The following is a 23,887-nucleotide window of genomic DNA, read 5'->3' on the forward strand; positions in this document are numbered from 1 at the left end:
CTGCTTTCTGTGCTGATGACAACAGATGTGGGGTGGAGCCGACAGCTCTTCCCTGCCTGCCAAATACAGGGGGTGGAGCTTGTTTCCCAGAATTCCTAGCTCTAGTCAGGGAACAAAGCCCCCTTCCCCGCCCCAGCCAGGACCTCTAAGAATGCTGCTGCTTCTGCTGCAGCAAGGCCACCTGGGTGGAGGGAACCTCCGGCTTATTGGTATTCCGCTTTAGAAGGCAACAGGAAAAGAGGAAGCCCTGACAGGAGATGGGCAGGCTCAGTCCAGGAAGCCACGAGGGCCCTCCGCCTGCAGGCCCTGAGGAGAACGGAGCTCTTGGAAATGTGGGCCCACCGGGTGGGTCACCACAAGGGCCTTGAGGGCACCACACACAGAGACAGAGACGATCTAGAGCTGAACAGAGCAGTGAGAGGCCTGTAAACATTTCAAGGTTTATTTCTGTCCTGATGATTAACAGAGTGAAGCGGCCTCTACCCAGAGGAGGCAGGCAAATGCAGCTCCAGGCCAGGGTGGGCCAATCGCCAGGGTCAGGATGGGATGGGAGGCATTAGAGGGGCCCTCTAGAATTCGCCATCAGTCCATTCACTGCAATGTAGAGGTTTGACTTGTAAGAATAGCCTTAGGAACCGAAGAGCAATGAGAAGGAATGCCAAGGCTTTCTTGGTTTTTGGTCCCAGAGGCAAATTCAGGACATCTGCCGCTAAATGGACGAGTGTGGGAATAATGTAACCCTGCAAGACACCATCTTGTGTGCAGTCAGTAATGTAACCCTGCAAGAGACACCATCTTGTGTGCAGTCAGGTCTTAAACTAGCAGAGAGAACGTGACTTGACATTACCAGTGGGTGGGGGCTGAGATCATGAAACGGATTGCTTCCTTCATGTTGCTTCCTGTGCAAGCCCAGCGGAGAAGCCCAGCGTTATGTGAGCCATGGAGAAGAAAGCACAGAGTCCTGCCAAGCAAGGGAGAGCGATGTCTGTGCAAACTTCTTCACAGATGGATAATCTGGTGTGGAGGCTAAATGTTTGACAGAAGCCAGAGTCCAAGGTGATAATCAGAGGAGGATGGAGAGAAAAGGAGAGGGTTGCAACCAGGTGCTCTCCAAGGAGAACAGCAGGTAATCCCTTCCCTCCTGTCAGCAAAACCAGCCCACCATCTCCACAGAGGGACAGGAGTCTCTAAGGTGCATGGGAGAAGAAGCCGCCAGGGATACTGTCTGGGAGGCCTGAGAGAGCATCAAGGCACCAGTGTCCCATTACCTACGAGTCAGCAGCACCTTTCTCTGCCCAAGATACTGTCCTCTTTTTGCTGGACATTTTCCTCTTTACATCCACCTTCCCAGGTTTGCGTTCGGCTTCCTCGATCATGGTGATTATCGCTGTAACCATATCTTGAATGGGCAGAGTCCCAGCCCTGTACTGCTCGAGAAGTTCTTGCCTTCTGTCCTGAGAGACGTATTTGGAAAACAGAAGGTCCAGCACACACACCTTTTGCCCCTTGAATTGCCCACTGGACACAGGGACCAGAGTGGTCCGCAAAGATTTTTTCAGTTGCTGCTGCTGCTGTGCATATAAATCGTCACTCTTGTCTGGTGCGCTCAGCTGACTCCTGGAAGGCCTTGAGACCTGACGGTGCGTTTCTGCTTCTGTGATGATATTGGTGAGAGTGTCTGTCAGTTCCTGAGCAGAGAGGATGTTCTCTTTGAATTTGGTTAGAAGTTCCTGTCGTTTCTCTTCCGAAATGTACCGAGAAAACAGCAGATCCCAACAAGACACCATCCGCCCTTGGAAATCACCCACTGGACCCACACCAATCTCAGATCGTAACATTTTCTCCAGAGAGAGGGAGTGACCAAAAGAAACATTTGGACTTTTTGTGAATTGTTTTCTCTCTTGAGGTTGATTTGAGACCAATCCAGATTTCTCTGTATTCTCCTCCTCTGTTTCATTCACGATGCCGGTGACCACAGTTTCCATCTGGTCAATGGTGAGAATGCCGGTCTTGTACAGATGCAGGATCTCTTTCCTCTTCTCTTCAGGGATGTATCTGGAATGGAGTAGATCCCATATGGAGACCTTCTGACCACAGAACTCACCAACGCTTATCTCAGTCTTCCGGGCCTTCAAGGCCATCTCTGTTTCGTCCCTTTCTGCTGCATCAGCACCCTTTCCCTCTTCTTCCTCAAAAGATGCCGTGGGAGGTCTAGGTATGTCTGGGGTCTTGGGTTGTTCACTAACTCCAGACGCAGTCTCAGCAAAGAGGGAGGCAAGGATTTTTTTCAGCTCCTCAAGACTTAAGCTGCCATTTCTGTAGCTGATCAGAAGTTCTCCCCTTTTATTTTCTGGGATATATTGAGAGAAAAGCAGATCCCATAAGGAAGTTTCCCAGCCTTGGAACTGCCCAGCATGGAGGACCACAGAGTGATGATGCAATGTGTCTTCCCAGGGCTCTGAGTGCAAGTCTGGGTGGGACCCTTCCCTCCTGTTCTCTTTTTCTACTGTTTTGTTGAGGGTGGTGGTGATTATGGTTTCCAGTTGGTCAATGGTGAGCATGCCAGTTTTGAACAAATTCAACAAGTCCCGCCTTTTCTCCTCAGGGATGTGTTCACAGTGGCATGCATCCCAAAGGGAAACCTGTTGATCAAAAACCTCACCAAAAGATCCCTTCAGCATCCTGGATTTCAAGGCATTCTCTGTTTCTGTTTGACGTTGTGATGCAGAAGCCGTGAATATATCTGGGGACACAACATCTCCCTTTGCACTGTGTCCCACTGCAAATGGTCTGTTTTCAGTTTGTGTAATCAGAGTAGTTATGCTCCTCCTACTTTCTTTAACACTTACGGTAGGTGCCCCATGTCTGTGAACCACTTCCTCTCTCCTGATGTTGGAGACAAACTGTGAAAAGAAAGGGTCCCACACAGAAGACTTCTGGCCTTGGATCTCACGGATGGTCACATCAATATTCTCCAAGCGTAAAGTATGCTGAAGAAGATCATAGTATGAGGACTGTACACTTTCCCCCTCCACTGAAACAACTGGATCGCAGTCGACACTGGAGGATGCTTCCTTCATTTTCTCCTCCTCTGTTCTGTTCACGATGCCGGTGACCACAGTTTCCATCTGGTCAATGGTGAGAATGCCAGTCTTGTACAGATGCAGGATCTCTTTCCTCTTCTCTTCAGGAATGTACTTGGAATGGAGCAGATCCCATATGGAGACCTTCTGACCACGGAACTCACCAACACTTATCTCAACCTTCCGGGCCTTCAAGGCCATCTCTGTTTCGTCCTCTTCTGGTGCATCAGCATCCTTTTCTCCTTTGTCTCCTGAGTCAGAAATTGCTTCCTTCAGCTTTTCCTCCTCTGTTCTGTTCACAATGCCGGTGACCACAGTTTCCATCTGGTCAGTGGTGAGAATGCCACTCTTGTACAAATGCAGGATCTCATTCCTCTTCTCTTCAGGGATATACTTGGAATGGAGCAGATCCCATATGGAGACCTTCTGACCACGGAACTCACCAACGCTTATTTCAACCTTCCGTGCCTTCAAGGCCATTTCTGTTTCGTTCTCTTCTGGTGCATCAGCATCCTTTTCCTCTTCTTTGTCTTCTGAGGGAGAAGCTGCTTTCTTCATTTTCTCCTCCTCTGTTCTGTTCACGATGCCGGTGACCACAGTTTCCATCTGGTCAATGGTGAGAATGCCAGTCTTGTACAGATGCAGGATCTCTTTCCTCTTCTCTTCAGGGATGTACTTAGAATGGAGCAGATCCCATATGGAGACCTTCTGACCACGGAACTCACCAACGCTTATCTCAACCTTCCGGGCCTTCAAGGCCATTTCTGTTTTGTTCTCTTCTGGTGCATCAGCATCCTTTTCTTCTTTGTCTCCTGAGTGAGAAACTGCTTCCTTCAGCTTTTCCTCCTCTGTTCTGTTCACGATGCCGGTGACCACAGTTTCCATCTGGTCAGTGGTGAGAATGCCAGTCTTGTACAGATGCAGGATCTCTTTCCTCTTCTCTTCAGGGATGTACTTGGAATGGAGCAGATCCCATATGGAGACCTTTTGACCACGGAACTCACCAACGCTTATCTCAACCTTCCGGGCCTTCAAGGCCATTTCTGTTTCGTCCTCTTCTAGTGCATCAACATCCTTTTCTCCTTTTTCTCCTGGGTCAGAAACTGCTTCCTTCAGCTTTTCCTCCTCTGTTCTGTTCACGATGCCGGTAACCACAGTTTCCAACTGGTCAATGGTGAGAATGCCAGTCTTGTAGAAATGCAGGATCTCTTTCCTCTTCTCTTCAGGGATGTACTTAGAATGGAGCAGATCCCATATGGAGACCTTCTGACCACGGAACTCACCAACGCTTATCTCCACCTTCCGGGCCTTCAAGGCCATTTCTGTTTTGTTCTCTTCTGGTGCATCAGCATCCTTTTCTTCTTTGTCTCCTGAGTGAGAAACTGCTTCCTTCAGCTTTTCCTCCTCTGTTCTGTTCACGATGCCTGCGACCACGGTTTCCATCTGGTCAATGGTGAGAATGCCAGTCTTGTACAGATGCAGGATCTCTTTCCTCTTCTCTTCAGGGATGTACTTGGAATGGAGCAGATCCCATATGGAGACCTTCTGACCACGGAACTCACCAACGCTTATCTCAACCTTCCGGGCCTTCAAGGCCATTTCTGTTTCGTCCTCTTCTGGTGCATCAACATCCTTTTCTCCTTTTTCTCCTGGGTCAGAAACTGCTTCCTTCAGCTTTTCCACCTCTGTTCTGTTCACGATGCCGGTAACCACAGTTTCCAACTGGTCAATGGTGAGAATGCCAGTCTTGTAGAAATGCAGGATCTCTTTCCTCTTCTCTTCAGGGATGTACTTAGAATGGAGCAGATCCCATATGGAGACCTTCTGACCACGGAACTCACCAACGCTTATCTCCACCTTCCGGGCCTTCAAGGCCATTTCTGTTTTGTTCTCTTCTGGTGCATCAGCATCCTTTTCTTCTTTGTCTCCTGAGTGAGAAACTGCTTCCTTCAGCTTTTCCTCCTCTGTTCTGTTCACGATGCCTGCGACCACGGTTTCCATCTGGTCAATGGTGAGAATGCCAGTCTTGTACAGATGCAGGATCTCTTTCCTCTTCTCTTCAGGGATGTACTTGGAATGGAGCAGATCCCATATGGAGACCTTCTGACCACGGAACTCACCAACGCTTATCTCAACCTTCCGGACCTTCAAGGCCATTTCTGTTTCGTCCTCTTCTGGTGCATCAACATCCTTTCCTCCTTTTTCTCCTGGGTCAGAAACTGCTTCCTTCAGCTTTTCCTCCTCTGTTCTGTTCACGATGCCAGTGACCACAGTTTCCAACTGGTCAATGGTGAGAATGCCAGTCTTGTAGAAATGCAGGATCTCTTTCCTCTTCTCTTCAGGGATGTACTTGGAATGGAGCAGATCCCATATGGAGACCTTCTGACCACGGAACTCACCAATGCTTATCTCAACCTTCCGTGCCTTCAAGGCCATCTCTGTTTCATCCTCTTCTGGTGAATCAGCATCCTTTCCCTCTTCTTTGTCTTCTGAGGGATAAGCTGCTTCCTTCATTTTCTCCTCCTCTGTTCTGTTCACGATACCGGTGACCACAGTTTCCATCTGGTCAATGGTGAGAATGCCAGTCTTGTACAGATGCAGGATCTCTTTCCTCTTCTCTTCAGGGATGTATCTGGAATGGAGTAGATCCCATATGGAGACTGTCTGACCACGGAACTCACCAACGCTTATCTCAACCTTCCGGGCCTTCAAGGCCATTTCTGTTTTGTCCTCTTCTGGTGCATCAGCACTCGTTTCTTCTTTGTCTCCTGAGTCAGAAGCTGTTTCCTTCATTTTCTCCTCCTCTGTTCCGTTCACGATGCCTGCAACCACGGTTTCCATCTGGTCAATGGTGAGAATGCCAGTCTTGTACAGATGCAGGATCTCTTTCCTCTTCTCTTCAGGGATGTATCTGGAATGGAGTAGATCCCATATGGAGACTGTCTGACCACGGAACTCACCAACGCTTATCTCAACCTTCCGGGCCTTCAAGGCCATTTCTGTTTTGTCCTCTTCTGGTGCATCAGCACTCGTTTCTTCTTTGTCTCCTGAGTCAGAAGCTGTTTCCTTCATTTTCTCCTCCTCTGTTCCGTTCACGATGCCTGCGACCACGGTTTCCATCTGGTCAATGGTGAGAATGCCAGTCTTGTACAGATGCAGGATCTCTTTCCTCTTCTCTTCAGGGATGTACTTGGAATGGAGTAGATCCCATATGGAGACTTTTTGGCCACGGAACTCACCAACGTGTATTTCAACTGTCCGGGCCTTCAAGGCCTTTTCTCTTTCATTCTCTTCTGCGGCATCAGAATCCGCTTCTTCTTCCTGTTCTGCAAAAGAAGCCATGGCTGGATGACAGGGGTCTGGGGCACTGGGACATATTGCCACCCTGCTGGTGGTCTCAGCATGGAGAGAAGCAAGGATTTCTGTAAGCTTCTCCAGGTTTAGCTTGCCATTCCTGAAGTCGCTCAGTAGCTCTTCTCTTTTGTTATCTGGGATGAACCGGGAGTAAAGGGCATCCCACAGTGACAGCTGCTGGCATTGCAACTCCCCAAGGGGCACCTGGATGTGATGAGATTGCAAGGAAGTTTCCCAGTTTTCTGTTCCTGAGGGTGAGGAAATGTCGTCTTCCTTGTCTGCTGCGCTCTCTTGGGCTGGGCTTCTCACTTTGATGTCAAGTTTCCTCTTTGTGGATTCTTTTTTCACGACAAGGGTGGTGAGGATACTTATCAGCCGGTCCATCGGTAGCATCCCTCTCCTATACAACTCCAGCAGTTCTGTCCTCTTTTCTTCGGTGATGTAACTGGAAAAGAGGAGATCCCACACAGAAACTTGCTGACCTTGATGATCACCTGCAGGCAAGGTGATGACTGTGTTCTTCAGGGTCTTTTCCCAGGTTTCCTCTTGGCTTGGATGAGCAGCATCAGGACAGAGTGCTTCTCTTTGGGGTGGACTGGGAGGTTGTTTGCGGGACTGGGTATTTCTGGTGTTCCTTTCCTCGGTCTCAGTGACGATAGCAGTGAGGATCTGGATGATGTCCTGGATAGTGATAGTGCCAGCTTTGTACTGCCTTAGTAGTTCCTGTCTCTTGTTCGGGGGGATGTATCCCGAGAAGAGAAGGTCCCAGACGGAGACTTGCTGGCCCTGGAACATCCCCACGTCAAGCGTGGTCTTCGCAGACTGCAAAGACTTCCGTGTGTTGTCATTTAGAGCAAAGAACAAGGAGCCCTTTTCCATCAAGTGGAGCATCAGCAAACCGGTATCCGGATCAGGGATGCATCTGAGTCGAAGCTGCATGTACGTGAGGTTTTCATGAGTGTTGGGATCGAAGAAGCCCTTGGTGTCATCCGTTGGGTCTGAGAGGATCTGGTTCATTTCCTCATCAAAGTAGCCCCGTTTGTACGCCATCTCCACGGGGAGGCGGTGGCTGTGCACGGGGTCGATGATGCCCCCTGTGGCAATCTGGGCCTCCAGCAGGCGGATGCCGTGGTCTTTGACTATGAGGCCTTTGTTCATAGCCTGGAAAAGGGAGATTTTGTTCCCTGTGTAGGGGTCGTTGTACCCGGTCACGGCCTTCTCCGCGGAGAGAAGCTTCTCTTGTAGCTCGGCACCCACCAGTCCTGCAGAGACGGCATCGTCGACAGAGAGCTTCTCGTTCTTCAGCGGGTCAACGATGAAACCGGTGGCGGCCTGTGCCTCCAGCAGCACGAGGGCAGTGCCTGGCCTGAGAATGCCCTTCCACATGGCCTCGTAGATGGTCATCTGTTGCATCTTGGAAGGGTCTTTCTTGGATGGCACAAGCACTCCGGCAATGCAGCTGGTGCCTTCCAGGTACCTCTTCACCGAATCCATCTCTGTGATCTCCACCACGGACTTGGCTCCCCGCGTGAGATCAGACAGTGTGTCCTGATCAATGATTTGGGAGTTGAAGAGCTCTGAGGCGGTTACTTCTCTCCTGAGGCCTGGGAACTTCAACGTGTTGCTCCTCTCTTCTGTTTCTTCAATCAGGGCAATGATTAATTGGACGAGTTCCTCAGCACTGATAGCGCCAACTCGATACCTCTGCAGGAGCTCTTGACGTTGCTCTACAGTCACATATTTGGAGAAGAGAAGCTCCCAGATGGAACACTTGTAGCCTTGGAATTCACCCACAGGGACGTCCGTCGTCATCATTCGTAATGCCTGTTCCAGCTCCTGATCTTGCATAGGAGGAAGGGCAGTTCCACCTGCCTGCGACAGTTTTGTCTCGCTGGCCAGACCGCTTCCTGCATCTTGGTTGTGGCTTCCCTCTCTCCCTGTGAGAATGGGAATGAGTGTGGCAATCATATCAGGAATGTCCAGAAGTCCTGACTGGTACTTTTTCAAGAGCTCCTCTCTTTTGCTGTCAGGAATGTACTGAGAGAAGAGGAGATCCCACAGGGAGGCTTCCTGGCCTTGGAATTCACCGACATGCAGGACCACGGTGTGATTCCGTAAGGGGTCTTCCCAGAATGACGATGGAGCAGCTGAGGGAGAAGCTGCTTCCTTCATTTTCTCCTCCTCTGTTCCGTTCACGATGCCGGCGACCACGGTTTTCATCTGGTCAATGGTGAGAATGCCAGTCTTGTACAGATGCAGGATCTCTTTCCTCTTCTCTTCAGGGATGTACTTGGAATGGAGCAGATCCCATATGGAGACTTTCTGACCACGGAACTCACCAACACGTATTTCAACCATACGGGTCTTCAAGGCCGTTTCTCTTTCGTCCTCTTCTGCTGCAGCAGCATCCTCCTCTTCTGCAAAAGATGCCATGGCTGGACGATGGGGGTCTGAGGCACTTGGACATATAGCCATTCTGGTGGTGGTCGCAGCATAGAGGGAAGCAAAGATTTCTGTGAGCATCTCTAGGGTTAGCTTGCCTTTCCTGAAGTCGCTCAGAAGCTCTTCTCTTTTGTTATCTGGGATGAACCGGGAGTACAGGGCATCCCACAGTGATAGCTGCTGGTGTTGCAACTCCCCAAGGGGCACCTGGATGTGATGAGACTGCAAGGAAGTTTCCCAGTTTCCTGTTCCTGAGGGTGAGGAAATGTCGTCTTCCTTGTCTGCTGCGCTCTCTTGGGCTGGGCTTCTCACTTTGATGTCAAGTTTCCTTTTTGTGGATTCTTTTTTCACGACAAGGGTGGTGAGGATACTTATCAGCCGGTCCATCGGTAGCATCCCTCTCCTATACAACTCCAGCAGTTCTGTCCTCTTTTCTTCGGTGATGTAACTGGAAAAGAGGAGATCCCACACAGAAACTTGCTGACCTTGATGATCACCTGCAGGCAAGGTGATGACTGTGTTCTTCAGGGTCTTTTCCCAGGTTTCCTCTTGGCTTGGATGAGCAGCATCAGGACAGAGTGCTTCTCTTTGGGGTGGACTGGGAGGTTGTTTGCGGGACTGGGTATTTCTGGTGTTCCTTTCCTCGGTCTCAGTGACGATAGCAGTGAGGATCTGGATGATGTCCTGGATAGTGATAGTGCCAGCTTTGTACTGCCTTAGTAGTTCCTGTCTCTTGTTCGGGGGGATGTATCCCGAGAAGAGAAGGTCCCAGACGGAGACTTGCTGGCCTTGGAACATCCCCACGTCAAGCGTGGTCTTCGCAGACTGCAAAGACTTCCGTGTGTTGTCATTTAGAGCAAAGAACAAGGAGCCCTTTTCCATCAAGTGGAGCATCAGCAAACCGGTATCCGGATCAGGGATGCATCTGAGTCGAAGCTGCATGTACGTGAGGTTTTCATGAGTGTTGGGATCGAAGAAGCCCTTGGTGTCATCCGTTGGGTCTGAGAGGATCTGGTTCATTTCCTCATCAAAGTAGCCCCGTTTGTACGCCATCTCCACGGGGAGGCGGTGGCTGTGCACGGGGTCGATGATGCCGCCTGTGGCAATCTGGGCCTCCAGCAGGCGGATGCCGTGGTCTTTGACTATGAGGCCTTTGTTCATAGCCTGGAAAAGGGAGATTTTGTTCCCTGTGTAGGGGTCGTTGTACCCAGTCACGGCCTTCTCCGCGGAGAGAAGCTTCTCTTGTAGCTCGGCACCCACCAGTCCTGCAGAGACGGCATCGTCGACAGAGAGCTTCTCGTTCTTCAGCGGGTCAACGATGAAACCGGTGGCGGCCTGTGCCTCCAGCAGCACGAGGGCAGTGCCTGGCCTGAGAATGCCCTTCCACATGGCCTCGTAGATGGTCATCTGTTGCATCTTGGAAGGGTCTTTCTTGGATGGCACAAGCACTCCGGCAATGCAGCTGGTGCCTTCCAGGTACCTCTTCACCGAATCCATCTCTGTGATCTCCACCACGGACTTGGCTCCCCGCGTGAGATCAGACAGTGTGTCCTGATCAATGATTTGGGAGTTGAAGAGCTCTGAGGCAGTTACTTCTCTCCTGAGGCCTGGGAACTTCAACGTGTTGATCCTCTCTTCTGTTTCTTCAATCAGGGCAATGATTAATTGGACGAGTTCCTCAGCACTGATAGCGCCAACTCGATACCTCTGCAGGAGCTCTTGACGTTGCTCTACAGTCACATATTTGGAGAAGAGAAGCTCCCAGATGGAACACTTGTAGCCTTGGAATTCACCCACAGGGACGTCCGTCATCATCATTCGTAATGCCTGTTCCAGCTCCTGATCTTGCATAGGAGGAAGGGCAGTTCCACCTGCCTGCGACAGTTTTGTCTCGCTGGCCAGACCGCTTCCTGCATCTTGGTTGTGGCTTCCCTCTCTCCCTGTGAGAATGGGAATGAGTGTGGCAATCATATCAGGAATTTCCAGAAGTCCTGACTGGTACTTTTTCAAGAGCTCCTCTCTTTTGCTGTCAGGAATGTACTGAGAGAAGAGGAGATCCCACAGGGAGGCTTCCTGGCCTTGGAATTCACCGACATGCAGGACCACAGTGTGATTCCGTAAGGGGTCTTCCCAGAATGACGATGGAGCAGCTGAGGGAGAAGCTGCTTCCTTCATTTTCTCCTCCTCTGTTCCGTTCACGATGCCGGCGACCACGGTTTCCATCTGGTCAATGGTGAGAATGCCAGTCTTGTACAGATGCAGGATCTCTTTCCTCTTCTCTTCAGGGATGTACTTGGAATGGAGCAGATCCCATATGGAGACTTTCTGACCACGGAACTCACCAACACGTATTTCAACCATACGGGTCTTCAAGGCCGTTTCTCTTTCGTCCTCTTCTGCTGCAGCAGCATCCTCCTCTTCTGCAAAAGATGCCATGGCTGGATGATGGGGGTCTGAGGCACTTGGACATATAGCCATTCTGGTGGTGGTCGCAGCATAGAGGGAAGCAAAGATTTCTGTGAGTATCTCTAGGGTTAGCTTGCCTTTCCTGAAGTCGCTCAGTAGCTCTTCTCTTTTGTTATCTGGGATGAACCGGGAGTAAAGGGCATCCCACAGTGATAGCTGCTGGTGTTGCAACTCCCCAAGGGGCACCTGGATGTGATGAGACTGCAAGGAAGTTTCCCAGTTTCCTGTTCCTGAGGGTGAGGAAATGTCGTCTTCCTTGTCTGCTGCGCTCTCTTGGGCTGGGCTTCTCACTTTGATGTCAAGTTTCCTCTTTGTGGATTCTTTTTTCACGACAAGGGTGGTGAGGATACTTATCAGCCGGTCCATCGGTAGCATCCCTCTCCTATACAACTCCAGCAGTTCTGTCCTCTTTTCTTCGGTGATGTAACAGGAGAAGAGGAGATCCCACACAGAAACTTGCTGACCTTGATGATCACCTGCAGGCAAGGTGATGACTGTGTTCTTCAGGGTCTTTTCCCAGGTTTCCTCTTGGCTTGGATGAGCAGCATCAGGACAGAGTGCTTCTCTTTGGGGTGGACTGGGAGGTTGTTTGCGGGACTGGGTATTTCTGGTGTTCCTTTCCTCGGTCTCAGTGACGATAGCAGTGAGGATCTGGATGATGTCCTGGATAGTGATAGTGCCAGCTTTGTACTGCCTTAGTAGTTCCTGTCTCTTGTTCGGGGGGATGTATCCCGAGAAGAGAAGGTCCCAGACGGAGACTTGCTGGCCCTGGAACATCCCCACGTCAAGCGTGGTCTTCGCAGACTGCAAAGACTTCCGTGTGTTGTCATTTAGAGCAAAGAACAAGGAGCCCTTTTCCATCAAGTGGAGCATCAGCAAACCGGTATCCGGATCAGGGATGCATCTGAGTCGAAGCTGCATGTACGTGAGGTTTTCATGAGTGTTGGGATCGAAGAAGCCCTTGGTGTCATCCGTTGGGTCTGAGAGGATCTGGTTCATTTCCTCATCAAAGTAGCCCCGTTTGTACGCCATCTCCACGGGGAGGCGGTGGCTGTGCACGGGGTCGATGATGCCCCCTGTGGCAATCTGGGCCTCCAGCAGGCGGATGCCGTGGTCTTTGACTATGAGGCCTTTGTTCATAGCCTGGAAAAGGGAGATTTTGTTCCCTGTGTAGGGGTCGTTGTACCCGGTCACGGCCTTCTCCGCGGAGAGAAGCTTCTCTTGTAGCTCGGCACCCACCAGTCCTGCAGAGACGGCATCGTCGACAGAGAGCTTCTCGTTCTTCAGCGGGTCAACGATGAAACCGGTGGCGGCCTGTGCCTCCAGCAGCACGAGGGCAGTGCCTGGCCTGAGAATGCCCTTCCACATGGCCTCGTAGATGGTCATCTGCTGCATCTTGGAAGGGTCTTTCTTGGATGGCACAAGCACTCCGGCAATGCAGCTGGTGCCTTCCAGGTACCTCTTCACCGAATCCATCTCTGTGATCTCCACCACGGACTTGGCTCCCCGCGTGAGATCAGACAGTGTGTCCTGATCAATGATTTGGGAGTTGAAGAGCTCTGAGGCAGTTACTTCTCTCCTGAGGCCTGGGAACTTCAACGTGTTGCTCCTCTCTTCTGTTTCTTCAATCAGGGCAATGATTAATTGGACGAGTTCCTCAGCACTGATAGCGCCAACTCGATACCTCTGCAGGAGCTCTTGACGTTGCTCCACAGTCACATATTTGGAGAAGAGAAGCTCCCAGATGGAACACTTGTAGCATTGGAATTCACCCACAGGGACGTCCGTGGTCATCATTCGTAATGCCTGTTCCAGCTCCTGATCGTTCATAGGAAGGGCAGTTCTGCCTTCCTGCAACAGTTTCCTGCTGGCCAGACTGCTTCCTGCATCTTGGATGTGGCTTCCCTCTCTCCCTGTGAGAATGGGGATGAGTGTGGCAATCATGTCAGGAATGTCCAGAAGTCCTGACCGGTACTTTGTCAAGAGCTCCTCTCTTTTGCTGTCAGGAATGGACTGAGAGAAGATGAGATCCCACAGGGAGGCTTCCTGGCCTTGGAATTCACTGACATGCAAGACCACGGTGTGATTCCGTAAGGGGTCTTCCCAGGATGACGATGCAGCTGTGGGAGAAGCTGCTTCCTTCATTTTCTCCTCCTCTGTTCCGTTCACGATGCCAGTGACCACGGTTTCCATCTGGTCAATGGTGAGAATGCCAGTCTTGTACAAATGCAGGATCTCTTTCCTCTTCTCTTCAGGGATGTACTTGGAATGGAGCAGATCCCATATGGAGACTTTCTGACCACGGAACTCACCAACACGTATTTCAACCATACGGGTCTTCAAGGCCATTTCTCTTCCGTTCTCTTCTGCTGCAGCAGCATCCTCCTCTTCTGCAAAAGATGCCATGGCTGGACGATGGGGGTCTGGGGCACTGGGACATATGGCCACTCTGCTGGTGGTCTCAGCATGGAGGGAAGCAAGGATTTCTTTGAGCTTCTCCATGGTTAGCTTGCCTTTCCTGTAATTGCTTAGCAGTTCTTCTCTTTTGTGTTCTGGGATGGTCATAGAAAAGACAGTATCCCATACTGAGAGTCTTTTGTCTGGAAGACCTTCTTCTTTCACAGTCATTGTAGCCCTCTGCAGAGTGGTTTTCCAGTCCTCATTGTTCTGTAGTGTATTGTTATATTCCTTATTTGATATTTTTTCTTCTTCATTCAGGTTTGACATATTTTGAATATGATAACTGCCACGTAGTTCAATCTCTTCTAGAATTGATTTAAGTATGGTGGTAATTTCCTTTAACATTATTTTCCCATTTTTATACTCTTCTAAAAGTTGTTGTCTTTTGTATTGTGAGATGTATGTAGAGTAGAGAATGTCCCAGAGAGAGACATTCTGGTCTTGAAATTGCCCCAAACTGACTTTTACTTTTGTAGACTTCAAAGTCTTCCTAATGTTCTCCTCTGAATCAAAGACTCCAAATCCTTTGTTGTTTATCTGAAGCATAAAGAGTCCTGTGTCAGGATCACAAGTGCATCTTTTAAGCAGCTGCATATACGTGAGGTTCTCATGAGTGTTGGGATCAAAGAAACCTTTGGTGTCATCTGTAGGATCTGAGAGAACCTGGTTCATATGCTCATCAAAGTAGCCCCGTTTATAAGCCACTTCAATAGGAATGCGATGGCTGTTGACTGGGTCAATGATCCCTCCTGTGGCAATCTGGGCTTCCAGCAAGCGGATTCCATGTTCTTTGATTATAAGGTCTTTTTTCATTGCCTGGAAAAGTGAAATTCTTTTCCCTGTGTATGGGTCTGTGTATCCAGTCACAGCTTTTTCTGCTGCAAGGAGCTTGCTATGTATTTCTCCACCCACTAATCCGGTAGAGATCGCATCATCGACAGAGAGCCTCTCGTTCTTCAGCGGGTCAACGATGAAGCCGGTGGCAGCCTGTGCCTCCAGCAGCACGAGGGCAGTGCCTGGCCTGAGAATGCCCTTCCACATGGCCTCGTAGATGGTCATCTGCTGCATCTTGGAAGGGTCTTTCTTGGATGGCACAAGCACTCCGGCAATGCAGCTGGTGCCTTCCAGGTATCTCCTGACTGAATCCATGTTGGCCACTTCTTGGACAGTCTGTCTTCCCTCCTCCAGCTTCTTTATTGTGTCCTGACTTATTATGTCAGCTTTGAATAATTCTGAAGCTGTAACTTGTTGTCGAAGGCCCTGGAACCATATATCCCTTCTGTTTCTCTCTTTTTCGTCTATGATGTCCAGGATTTCATTTGTGATGTGTTGAAGAATAACAGAGGATCCCTGCTTGTATTTTTTTATCAACTCTTTTCTCTTTTCTTCATTGATATAATCTGAACAAAGAAGTTCCCATACAGAGAGAGTCTGCCCTGCATATTTCCCAAGCTTTACATTCACTTTGGTGGATGACAGAATATTTTTTGTTGTGTCGTCTACATAGAAATATTCACTTTTGTTGAGCAGCTGTAGGAGGTGCAACCCTGTGTCTTTGTCTTTGGCACATCTCTGAAGGAGATGAGCATATGTAATCCTTTTGTGTGTGTTGGGATCCACAAATCCTTTGATGCCATATTCTGGATCAGAAAGTAGGACGAGGGTGTCTTCATCCAAACAGCCACGTTTGTAAGCTACCTCCACAGGGACACGGTGGCCAGATTTAGGGTCCATGATGCCCCCAGTGGCAAGCTGGGCTTCCAGCAGCCTGAGAGCATAGGCTCTCTCAACAATGCTCTTCTTCATAGCTTGGAAGAGTGAAAGTTTGTTCCCTGTGGCAGGGTCAGTGTACCCAGTAACAGCTTTCTCTGCAAAAACAAGCTTTTCGTGAATTTCATCACCTACAACTCTAGCCGAGACAGCTTGGTCAACAGAGAATGTTTTCTTCTTCAGTGGGTCGGTGATGAAGCCAGTTGCTGCCTGGGCCTCTAGTAAGACAAGACCATTCTCTGGGGAGAGAAGTCCCATCTTCACAGCTTCATAGATAGTCATCTTCTTGGATGCCACAGAAACCCCTGCTATGCAGCCAGTCCCTTCCAGGTATCGTTTTACGGAGTCCTTCTGGATAAGCTGGTTGAGAGCATGAGCCCCTTGATGCAGCCCATCTAACGTTTTCTTGTCAATTATGTCTGCGTTGAAGAGCTCTGCAGCTGATACCTCCCCTCTGAGGCCCTTCACCTTCAGCTTCTGAGTCCTGTGTTCTGTTTCCTCAATGGCTGTGGTGATGATGCTGATGAGACGTTCTAATGTCAGCATTTCACACTTGTACTGCCTCACCAGGTCTTTCCTTCTCTGCTCTTGAATGTATGGGGAGCAGAGGAGGTCCCAGATGGAGACAGCCTGGCCTTTGTACTTCCCTACGTGCATCTGGATCAACTGTGTTTGTAAGAACTGTTTCGTTGTCTCATCGATATAGAAGTACCTTTCCCCCCTTCTCACTATTTGCAACATATACAGCCCAGTCTCTGCATCCTGAACGCATCGTTCTAGTAGCTGGAGGTAAGTGAGGTTCTCGTGTGTGTTAGGGTCAAAAAAACCTTTGGTATCATCAGTGGGGTCTGAAAGGACTTGGTTCATCTTTTCGTCAAAGTAGCCTCGCTTGTAAGCTACCTCTACAGGGATCCGGTGACTGTGCACAGGGTCGATGATGCCCCCAGTGGCGATCTGGGCCTCCAGCAGGCGGATGCCATGGCTTCGCACAATGAGCTCTTCGTTCATGGCCTCAAAGAGAGAGATCTGTCCTTTCGTGTAGGGGTGCGTGTATCCAGTCACTGCTCTTTCTGCACTCAGCAGCTTCTCGTAGATTTCTCTTCCAATCAGCCCTGTGGCCATCCCTTCGTCTACAGACAGTTTCTTGTTCTTCACGGGGTCAATGAGAAACCCAGTGGCAGCCTGTGCCTCAAGCAGCACAAGGGCCATTCCTGGCCTCAGGAGACCCTGCCTCATGGCCTGGTAGATGCTCATCTTCTCACAAGTCGGCTGCAGAAGGACTCCAGCGATGAAGTTGCAGCCCTCCAGGAACCTCCTGACTGAGTCCATCTCAGTGACCTCCTGGACAGTTTTCTTTCCCTGGTGAAGCTCATCCAGAGTTCCCTTGTCTATGAGCTCTGCCTGGAAGAGGTCGCTGGCCGACACCTGCTTGCGCAACCCCCTGAAGGTGAACCTCTTGCCTTGCATTTCAGTCTCTCCAATGGCCGTGGTGATGGCTGTGATGATTTCTTGAAGGGCCTCAGCAGCCCCCTCTTTGTAGGTCATCAGCAGCTCTCTCCGCTTGCTCTTGGAGATGTACTCAGAGTTGAGTAGATCCCAGAGAGAAACCACTCGCCCTTTAAACCGCCCAGCGCTGACGCAAACGGTTTCTGATTTCAGCACCTCCATAATTTGTGTGTCCCCATAAAAAGCAGCATCTTCTGAGAGAGGAAGTAGCAACAGCCCGGTCAGTGGATCTCGGATGCATCTCTCCTTCAGCTGCTGATAAGTCAGGCTGTCCTGTGTGTTGGGGTCAAAGAAGACGCAGGAGTCCTCCGTGGGCTGAGAAAGACACCTGTGCATGTCTTCGTCATAGAAACCGTGCTTGTAGGCGGAATGGAGAGGAAGGTGATGGTGGTGGATTGGATCAATGACCCCTCCAGAGGCCAGCTGAGCTTCCAGCAAAGGGATGCCAGCCGCGGCAGGAACCAGCTCTTTCCTGATGGCCTGGCACACCGAGATCAGCCTTCCTGAGTAAGGGTCTCTGTAGCCTGTCAGTGCTCTCTCAGCCTGGAGCAGCTGTTCGGTCAGCTCTTTGCCCACCACACCAGTCCTGGTGGCCTCCTCTACACCAAGCCTCTGGTTTGACCCCAGGTCCACAAGGGACCCTGTTGCCGCCTGCGCTTCCAGAAGCCTTGCCCCCATGCCCGGCATGAGCAGGTTTTTCTGCATGGCTTGGTAGATGCTCATTTTCTCTTTGGAGGCTGGAAGGAAAACTCCCACGATGCTCCCAGTGCCCTGCAGATATTGCTTCACGCTCTCCATCTCGGCCACTTGTTCGGGTCTCTTCCTGCCCTGCACCAGCTCTGTGAAGACCTTTTCCGAAAGGATGCCGTTATCCAAGAGCCAGACAGCCGGCACTGTTCCTCTCAAGCCCTGGAAGGTGACCTGGGCTTGAGCCTTCATTTCCATTTCCTTAATGAGCCTCAAAACAAGGTGGATCAACTGCTGGAGCGAAATTGCCTCCGACCTGAACTTCTCAAAGAAATCCCTTCTCTGCTCTTCAGTGAAGTAGCCAGAGTGCAGGAGCTCCCAGAGACTCAGCCCTTTTTCTTCCACCAGGGTCTCCCGGAACAGGCGTTCCATTTGCTCATCTGTGCAGACCAGAGAGGCGGTTTCGGACAGAGGCAGCAAGCGGAAACCGGAGCCTTCATCCTGTTGACACCGATCTATCAGCTGGCTGTAAGTCACGTTCTCTTTGCTGTCAGGACTGCAGAACGTTTTGGTGTCACTGTTTGGGTGGGACAGTCTGCTGGTGAGGCTCTCATCCAAATAGCCTCTTTTCTGGGCAAATTCTACAGGGACATAGTGGGCCCTGTGAGGGTCTATTACTCCCCCAGTGGACAGCTGGGCATCCAGGAGCCTTATGGCCTCTTTGTCCGGAACAAGGCCCTTTTTCATGGCTTGGAAGAGTGAGACCTTCTCACCGGTGAAGGGGTCTTTGTAGCCAGTGACAGCAGCTTCTGCACGCTGTAGCTTGTCGTAGAGCTCTGGGCCGACGAGGCCACCCTTCACGGCTTCATCCAGGCAGACCTTCTGGCTGCTCACCGGGTCAAGGAGGAACCCAGTGGCTGCCTGTGCTTCAAGCAAAGGTAAGACCACCCCTGGCAGCACAATGTTTCTCTTCATGGCTTCGTAGAGGCCCACTTTCTCCTTGGAGGGCTGCAGAACAATCCCCCCAATGCTGCCCGTGCCATAGAGGTATTTCCGGACTGAATCCATGCGCAGGACCTCCTCTGGGCTCAAGGCTCCCTCCAGCAGCCTTTCAAAGAGGTCCCGGCCAAGGATACCGGATTCCATCAAGTGGTAGGCCGTGACGTGGCCCCTCATGGCTGGGAATGTGATGCGGGCCCACTTCTTCATCTCCTCCTGCAGCATGAGCTTGATTTGCTCGAGGGTGACCTTGCGCAGGTGGTAGTGACTGAACATTTCCCGCCTCTTACCCTCACTGAAGTACTCTGAGTTCAGCAGATCCCAGACAGATACCCTTTGCCCTCGGAAGCGCCCGTATTTCACAAGGAGCCAGGAGCTCCGAAAGGCCTGCTTGGTGGCATCATCGATGAACTGGCGCTTCCTGCTGTTCAGGGGGAGGAGGCAGAGGCCCGTGGAGCTTTCTGTGACGCACTTCTCCTTCAGCTGGAGGTAGGTCAGGTTCTCGTGTGTGTTTGGGTCAAAGAAGCCCTTGGTGTCGTCGCTGGGGTCTGAGAGGATCAGGTTCATCTTCTTGTCAAAGTAGCCCCTCTGGTAGGCGGCTTCCACGGGGAGGCGGTGGCTGTTGACTGGGTCAATGATGCCTCCGGTGGCAATCTGAGCCTCCAGGAGACGGATGGCGTGCTCCTTCACAATGAGGTCCTTCATCATGGCCTGGAAGAGGGAGATCTTGTGGCCGGTGTATGGGTCTGTGTAGCCAGTGACGGCTTTCTCAGCAGCTAGGAGCTTGTCGTATACCTCTGGGCCAATGAGATTTGCACGCAGGGCCTCATCCACGGAGTACTTTTTGTTGGCGGCAGGGTCAATGAGGTATCCCGTTGCAGCCTGTGCCTCAAGGAGGATGAGGGAAGTTCCTGGCCGCAGGAAGCCCTTTCTTTTGGCTTGGTAGATGCCGATTCTCTCCTCAGAGTCAGGCAGGATTAAGCCACTAATGCTGCCCGTCCCTTCCAAGTACTTTCTAACTGTGCCCATGCCAACAACGTCTTTGGCCGATGCTTCCCCCTGGGTTAGCTTCTCAAACAAATCTTGGTTGATGATTTTGGAACTCAGCAGCTGGGCAGGGGTCACCTTTTCCCTGAGGCCTTCAAACGTGACTGCAGAATGGGCAGCCCCTTGCCGGATATTGTCGCAGATGACGTCAGCCAGTTCCTGAGTGGAGAGCCCCCCAGAGCGGAACTGCTGGATGAGGGACCGCCTCTGCTTTCCCGTGAAGTAGTCTGAGAAAAGGAGCTTCCAGAGTGACATCTGTTTCCCCTTGAATTTGCCACAGACCACCGGCACTTCTGTGTTCTCGAGAGCAACCCGTGTGCCGTGGTCAATGAAGGAATGTGCCCCACGGGGGTCTCCAGAAAGAGGTAGGAGGTAGAGTTCCGTCTCTGGGTCAGTAACACATCTCAGTAGCAGCTCTGCATAAGACAAGGTCTCCTTGGAGTTGGGCTCAAAGAAGCCGCGGGTGCCGTCAGTGGGACTGCAGAGGAGGGCATGCGTGTCTCTGTCCAGAAGGCCCCGTTGGCAGGCCACCTCCACAGGAAGCCGGTGATGCGTGTGTGGGTCCACGATGCCACCAGTGGCAAGCTGGGCATCAAGCAGGAAGATGGCAGGATCCCTGGGCACAAGACCCTTCTGGAAGGCTTGGAACAGAGAAACCGTCTCCCCACTGTAGGGGTCTTTGTATCCTGTGACCGCTCTCTCGGCTGCAGACAGTTTTTCGTGGAGTTCTGGTCCCACAACTCCTGCCTGCACGGCTGTGTCCGCAGTGAACTTCTCATTCTTGACAGGGTCAGTCAAGCAGCCTGTTGCTGCTTGAGCCTGCAGGAGGGTCAGCGCTGTGCCCGGCACAAGGAGATGCTCTGTCAAAGCCTGGTAGATGCTCCTGCAGGCGTTGGCCTCCAGCACAGCCACACCCGCAATGCTGCCTGTCCCTGAGAGGAACCGCTGAACAGAGTCCATTTCTGCAACTTCCTGTGCCGTGATCTCCCCATTGTGGAGGGCTTTGAAGAGGGCAGAATCAATTATTCCAGAATCCAGCAGTTCATGGCTGCACACCCTGCCTCTCAGTCCGGGGAAAGATATTTTCAGGGGCAACAGGAGCAAGCCACTGGCTGGATCTGCGATGCACCTTCTCCTAAGTTCCCTGTAAGTGACCTTCTGGCTGCTGTTTGGGTCCCAGAAGCCCTTGGCTGCCTCATTGCCTGGATCACAAAGGAAGCTGCTCAGTTCCTCCCCCAGGTAGCCGAGCTCACATGCTTCCCGGAGAGAAACACGGCGGCCGGTGGTGGGCTCGATGATGCCTCCTGTGGCTATCTGGGCACCTAGGAGGCTCAAGCCTTGTTCCTTCCCAATGAGCTCTTTTTGGATGGCTTGGTAGAGAGAGACCGTCTCCTCTGTGTAGGGGTCTACAAAGCCCGTTCTTGCTCGCTCAGCAGACAAGAGCCTTTCCTTCATCTCAAGCCCCACCAGCTCCATCCTCAGGGCCTCTGCCACAGACAGCAGCCGCTTGCTCCTCCAGTCGATGATGCCACCCGTGGCCGCCTGCGCCTCCAGCAGAGCCAGGGCGAGGTCCGGCTGGAGGAAATGCTCTTGCAGGGCTTCGTAGAGCCCCATGGTCCTGGCAGAAGCCTCCACGTAGACGCCTGTGATGCTCTGGATGTCTGGGCCCACTGGGTCTGCTGGGAGGGCAGGGGGGTGACACTGGTTCTCGGACGCTGACTCTCTTGGCTCCATTGTGGTGGGGGAGCTGCTCTGGGCTCTGCTCACACAGGCAAAGGAACCTTCTGCTCCCTTCAGGAATGGCACGTGGGTGTCTGCAAAGAGAGCAAAGGAAGGAAACAGGGAGTCAAAGGCCTCTTCTTGGGGAAGAGCAGGAAGAAGACGGCATTGGCACTGTTTGTTTAGAATGTTCTCTTCATGCCCTGCTTTTCTCCTCATTGCACTCTCCGAGCAACAACCCTGAGGATGGCCGGCCCAGGGTCACCCAGCACCCACCTGTCCTGCCTCTTGTGTGTGTGTGTGAGACCTGGGCCTTCAGATTCTGCTCAGGCATGCCAAAGTGCGTTTCCTCCCCCCAAGGGCTGTTTTGTGCAGTCGCTCTGAACTGCAGGGCTGCCGCCTTTGTCTCCAGGGAGGGTCTGCAGAGGAAGACTGCAGCTGTTGAGAGGCTGGGGGCTAAACTGGGATAGAGAAATGCCCTTGACCCCAGGACCCACCCCAGCATTTCAGTCCTGGTGACGGCACTTGGCCCATCTGGGGACTCCGAGCGGGCCAAGGGATCAGCCATCCTGCTGCAGCCCCAGAGCACTTTACAGACCAATGGACTCCATCTTCTCCACGCCGCAGGGGGCCATGGGGAGAAGTCCCAACAGTGAGAACTGAGCCAAAGATGGATGTTAAACTAACGCTGATGAGCTTCCAGTGGTTGTGGCCCATTCTGTTTCCACATCATTTAGGATAAGTATTGACTTTAGGGTAGGCAAACTTTCGCCTTTTCTTTGCAGCCTTGCTCAGCCTGAATGCTTGAACAGAAACCACGTGGATTATTTTTATCTGTCTGGATTGTGGCAACAGATGGGGGCAGTGGGTAAGCACAATAGCTGAAAATTGCAAAGTTGTGTGCGCATTTCCCCTTCCCCCTTGTAGGAGTGGAGCTGTTGGGTGCAGCAAGTCGGTGGCGCTCGCTGCACCCAACAGGGGGAAGGGGGAACAGGATCCTCCCGAGCGACCCCCCCACCCAGTCTCCTGCAGTGATTCACACCAACACCTTCCTTTCACGACAGGAAAAAGGCTCTTTCTCTCTTCTTTGGAAGGACCCCACAGACATTTAGGAGTTTTGGTCAGAAAGTGGATCTCCTCCAGAACCCCAAGAACCTCTCAGCCCCATAGAAGAGGGGGCACGTGGGAGGGGTCTTCCCCTGGATCCCAAGCCCATCCTCAATCACAGATTATCCCCTCAGAGGACTGAGAGGACCACCTGCGCTGCCCCTCCCTGCATCTCTGGGCCCCCCAACCCCCCTCAGCACACCCAAGAAAGGCCAGCCTGAGCTCTCTCGCCCCCCCAGTCCCTGACTCTCCTCCCAGAAATCCCGGCCTTTCCCCCCTCTTGGTTTCCCTGTTGCTCCCCCCCCCAAAAAAAATCCCTCCCGGAAGCCATGAGGGAGTTTCCCTCCACTTTTCTGTCCTGCCCCCTTCCCCTCACTCCCACTGCCTCCCATTGGCTGAGGCCACTCCTGGGTGTGGATTGGATGAGATGCCTGGAGGGCGGAACTAGAGGCTATCCGTCACAGAGCCTTGGGGCCAGGTGGGGTGGGGGGTGGGGAATGAGCCTCCCTCTAAGCTGTGGAGTCTCCTGAGCTGCTGCATATATTTTTGTGCTCCTGGGCCTTTTTTCCTGAGCGAAGACAAAAATGTGTGATCTGGAGGCTAAAAAACCCTGAGAGCTAGCTCACACTAACTCGGCTTAGAGGGAACCCTGCTCAGAAATGGTCCTCCATCTCAGATGAGCTCACAGTTTTTTAGCCTCCGGCTCACACATTTTTGTCTTTGCTCAGGAAGGATGACCCCAGAACGCAGCCAGCAGCTCACAAAGTAGAATTTTTGCTCACAGGACTCTGCAGCTTAGAGGGAACATTGCTCAGAACTAGGGGGGATCTTGTGGGCGGGGGGAGGGGGAGGAATGGAAATATTCACCCCAGTTCCACTCCTTGTCTTATTATGAGTCGCAACCCTGCCCCCCTTGCCTTTGTACGAAAAGGCACTGACCTTCTGCAGAACACCTTTTACTTACGCATGAGTAACCCTTGTCAAACTCTGGCTTATTTATTTTATATTTCCTTTACGTTATTTATCGCCTGCCTTTCCCTCAAGTGGATTACCCAAAGTGAAGGTGGACTACCCAGAGTGCATCAGGACAGGACAGGCCATCCAGGAGCCAGGGCGCTTGGACATGAGACGCCTGGGACCGCCTGAAAGAGCAGGAGCAGAGTGCGAGTGCCCAACTGCCGTATTCAGCGGCAGTACGCAGCCTGCGCATGGGCAAAGACGGGCAGCTGCCTGCCCCATGCGCTGTT

At 51.7% G+C, this 23,887-nt stretch overlaps 1 protein-coding gene across 1 annotated transcript in view; it reads right to left on the bottom strand.

Annotated features, from left to right (window-relative positions):
* Positions 1-23,608, bottom strand: part of LOC132574794 (epiplakin-like) — a 44,685-nt gene extending 21,077 nt beyond the window's left edge. Inside the window, exons 1-2 of the mRNA XM_060243028.1 lie at positions 23,605-23,608; positions 1,273-21,628 (exon numbers count right to left, since the gene is read on the bottom strand). Coding sequence (XP_060099011.1) covers positions 1,273-21,628; positions 23,605-23,608 — 20,360 coding nt within the window. The remainder of the gene's footprint in view (positions 1-1,272; positions 21,629-23,604) is intronic.
* Between the last annotated feature and the right edge of the window lie 279 nt (positions 23,609-23,887).

This window comes from Heteronotia binoei, chromosome 7, assembly GCF_032191835.1.
Source record: "Heteronotia binoei isolate CCM8104 ecotype False Entrance Well chromosome 7, APGP_CSIRO_Hbin_v1, whole genome shotgun sequence".
Taxonomy (NCBI): Eukaryota; Metazoa; Chordata; class Lepidosauria; order Squamata; family Gekkonidae; genus Heteronotia; species Heteronotia binoei.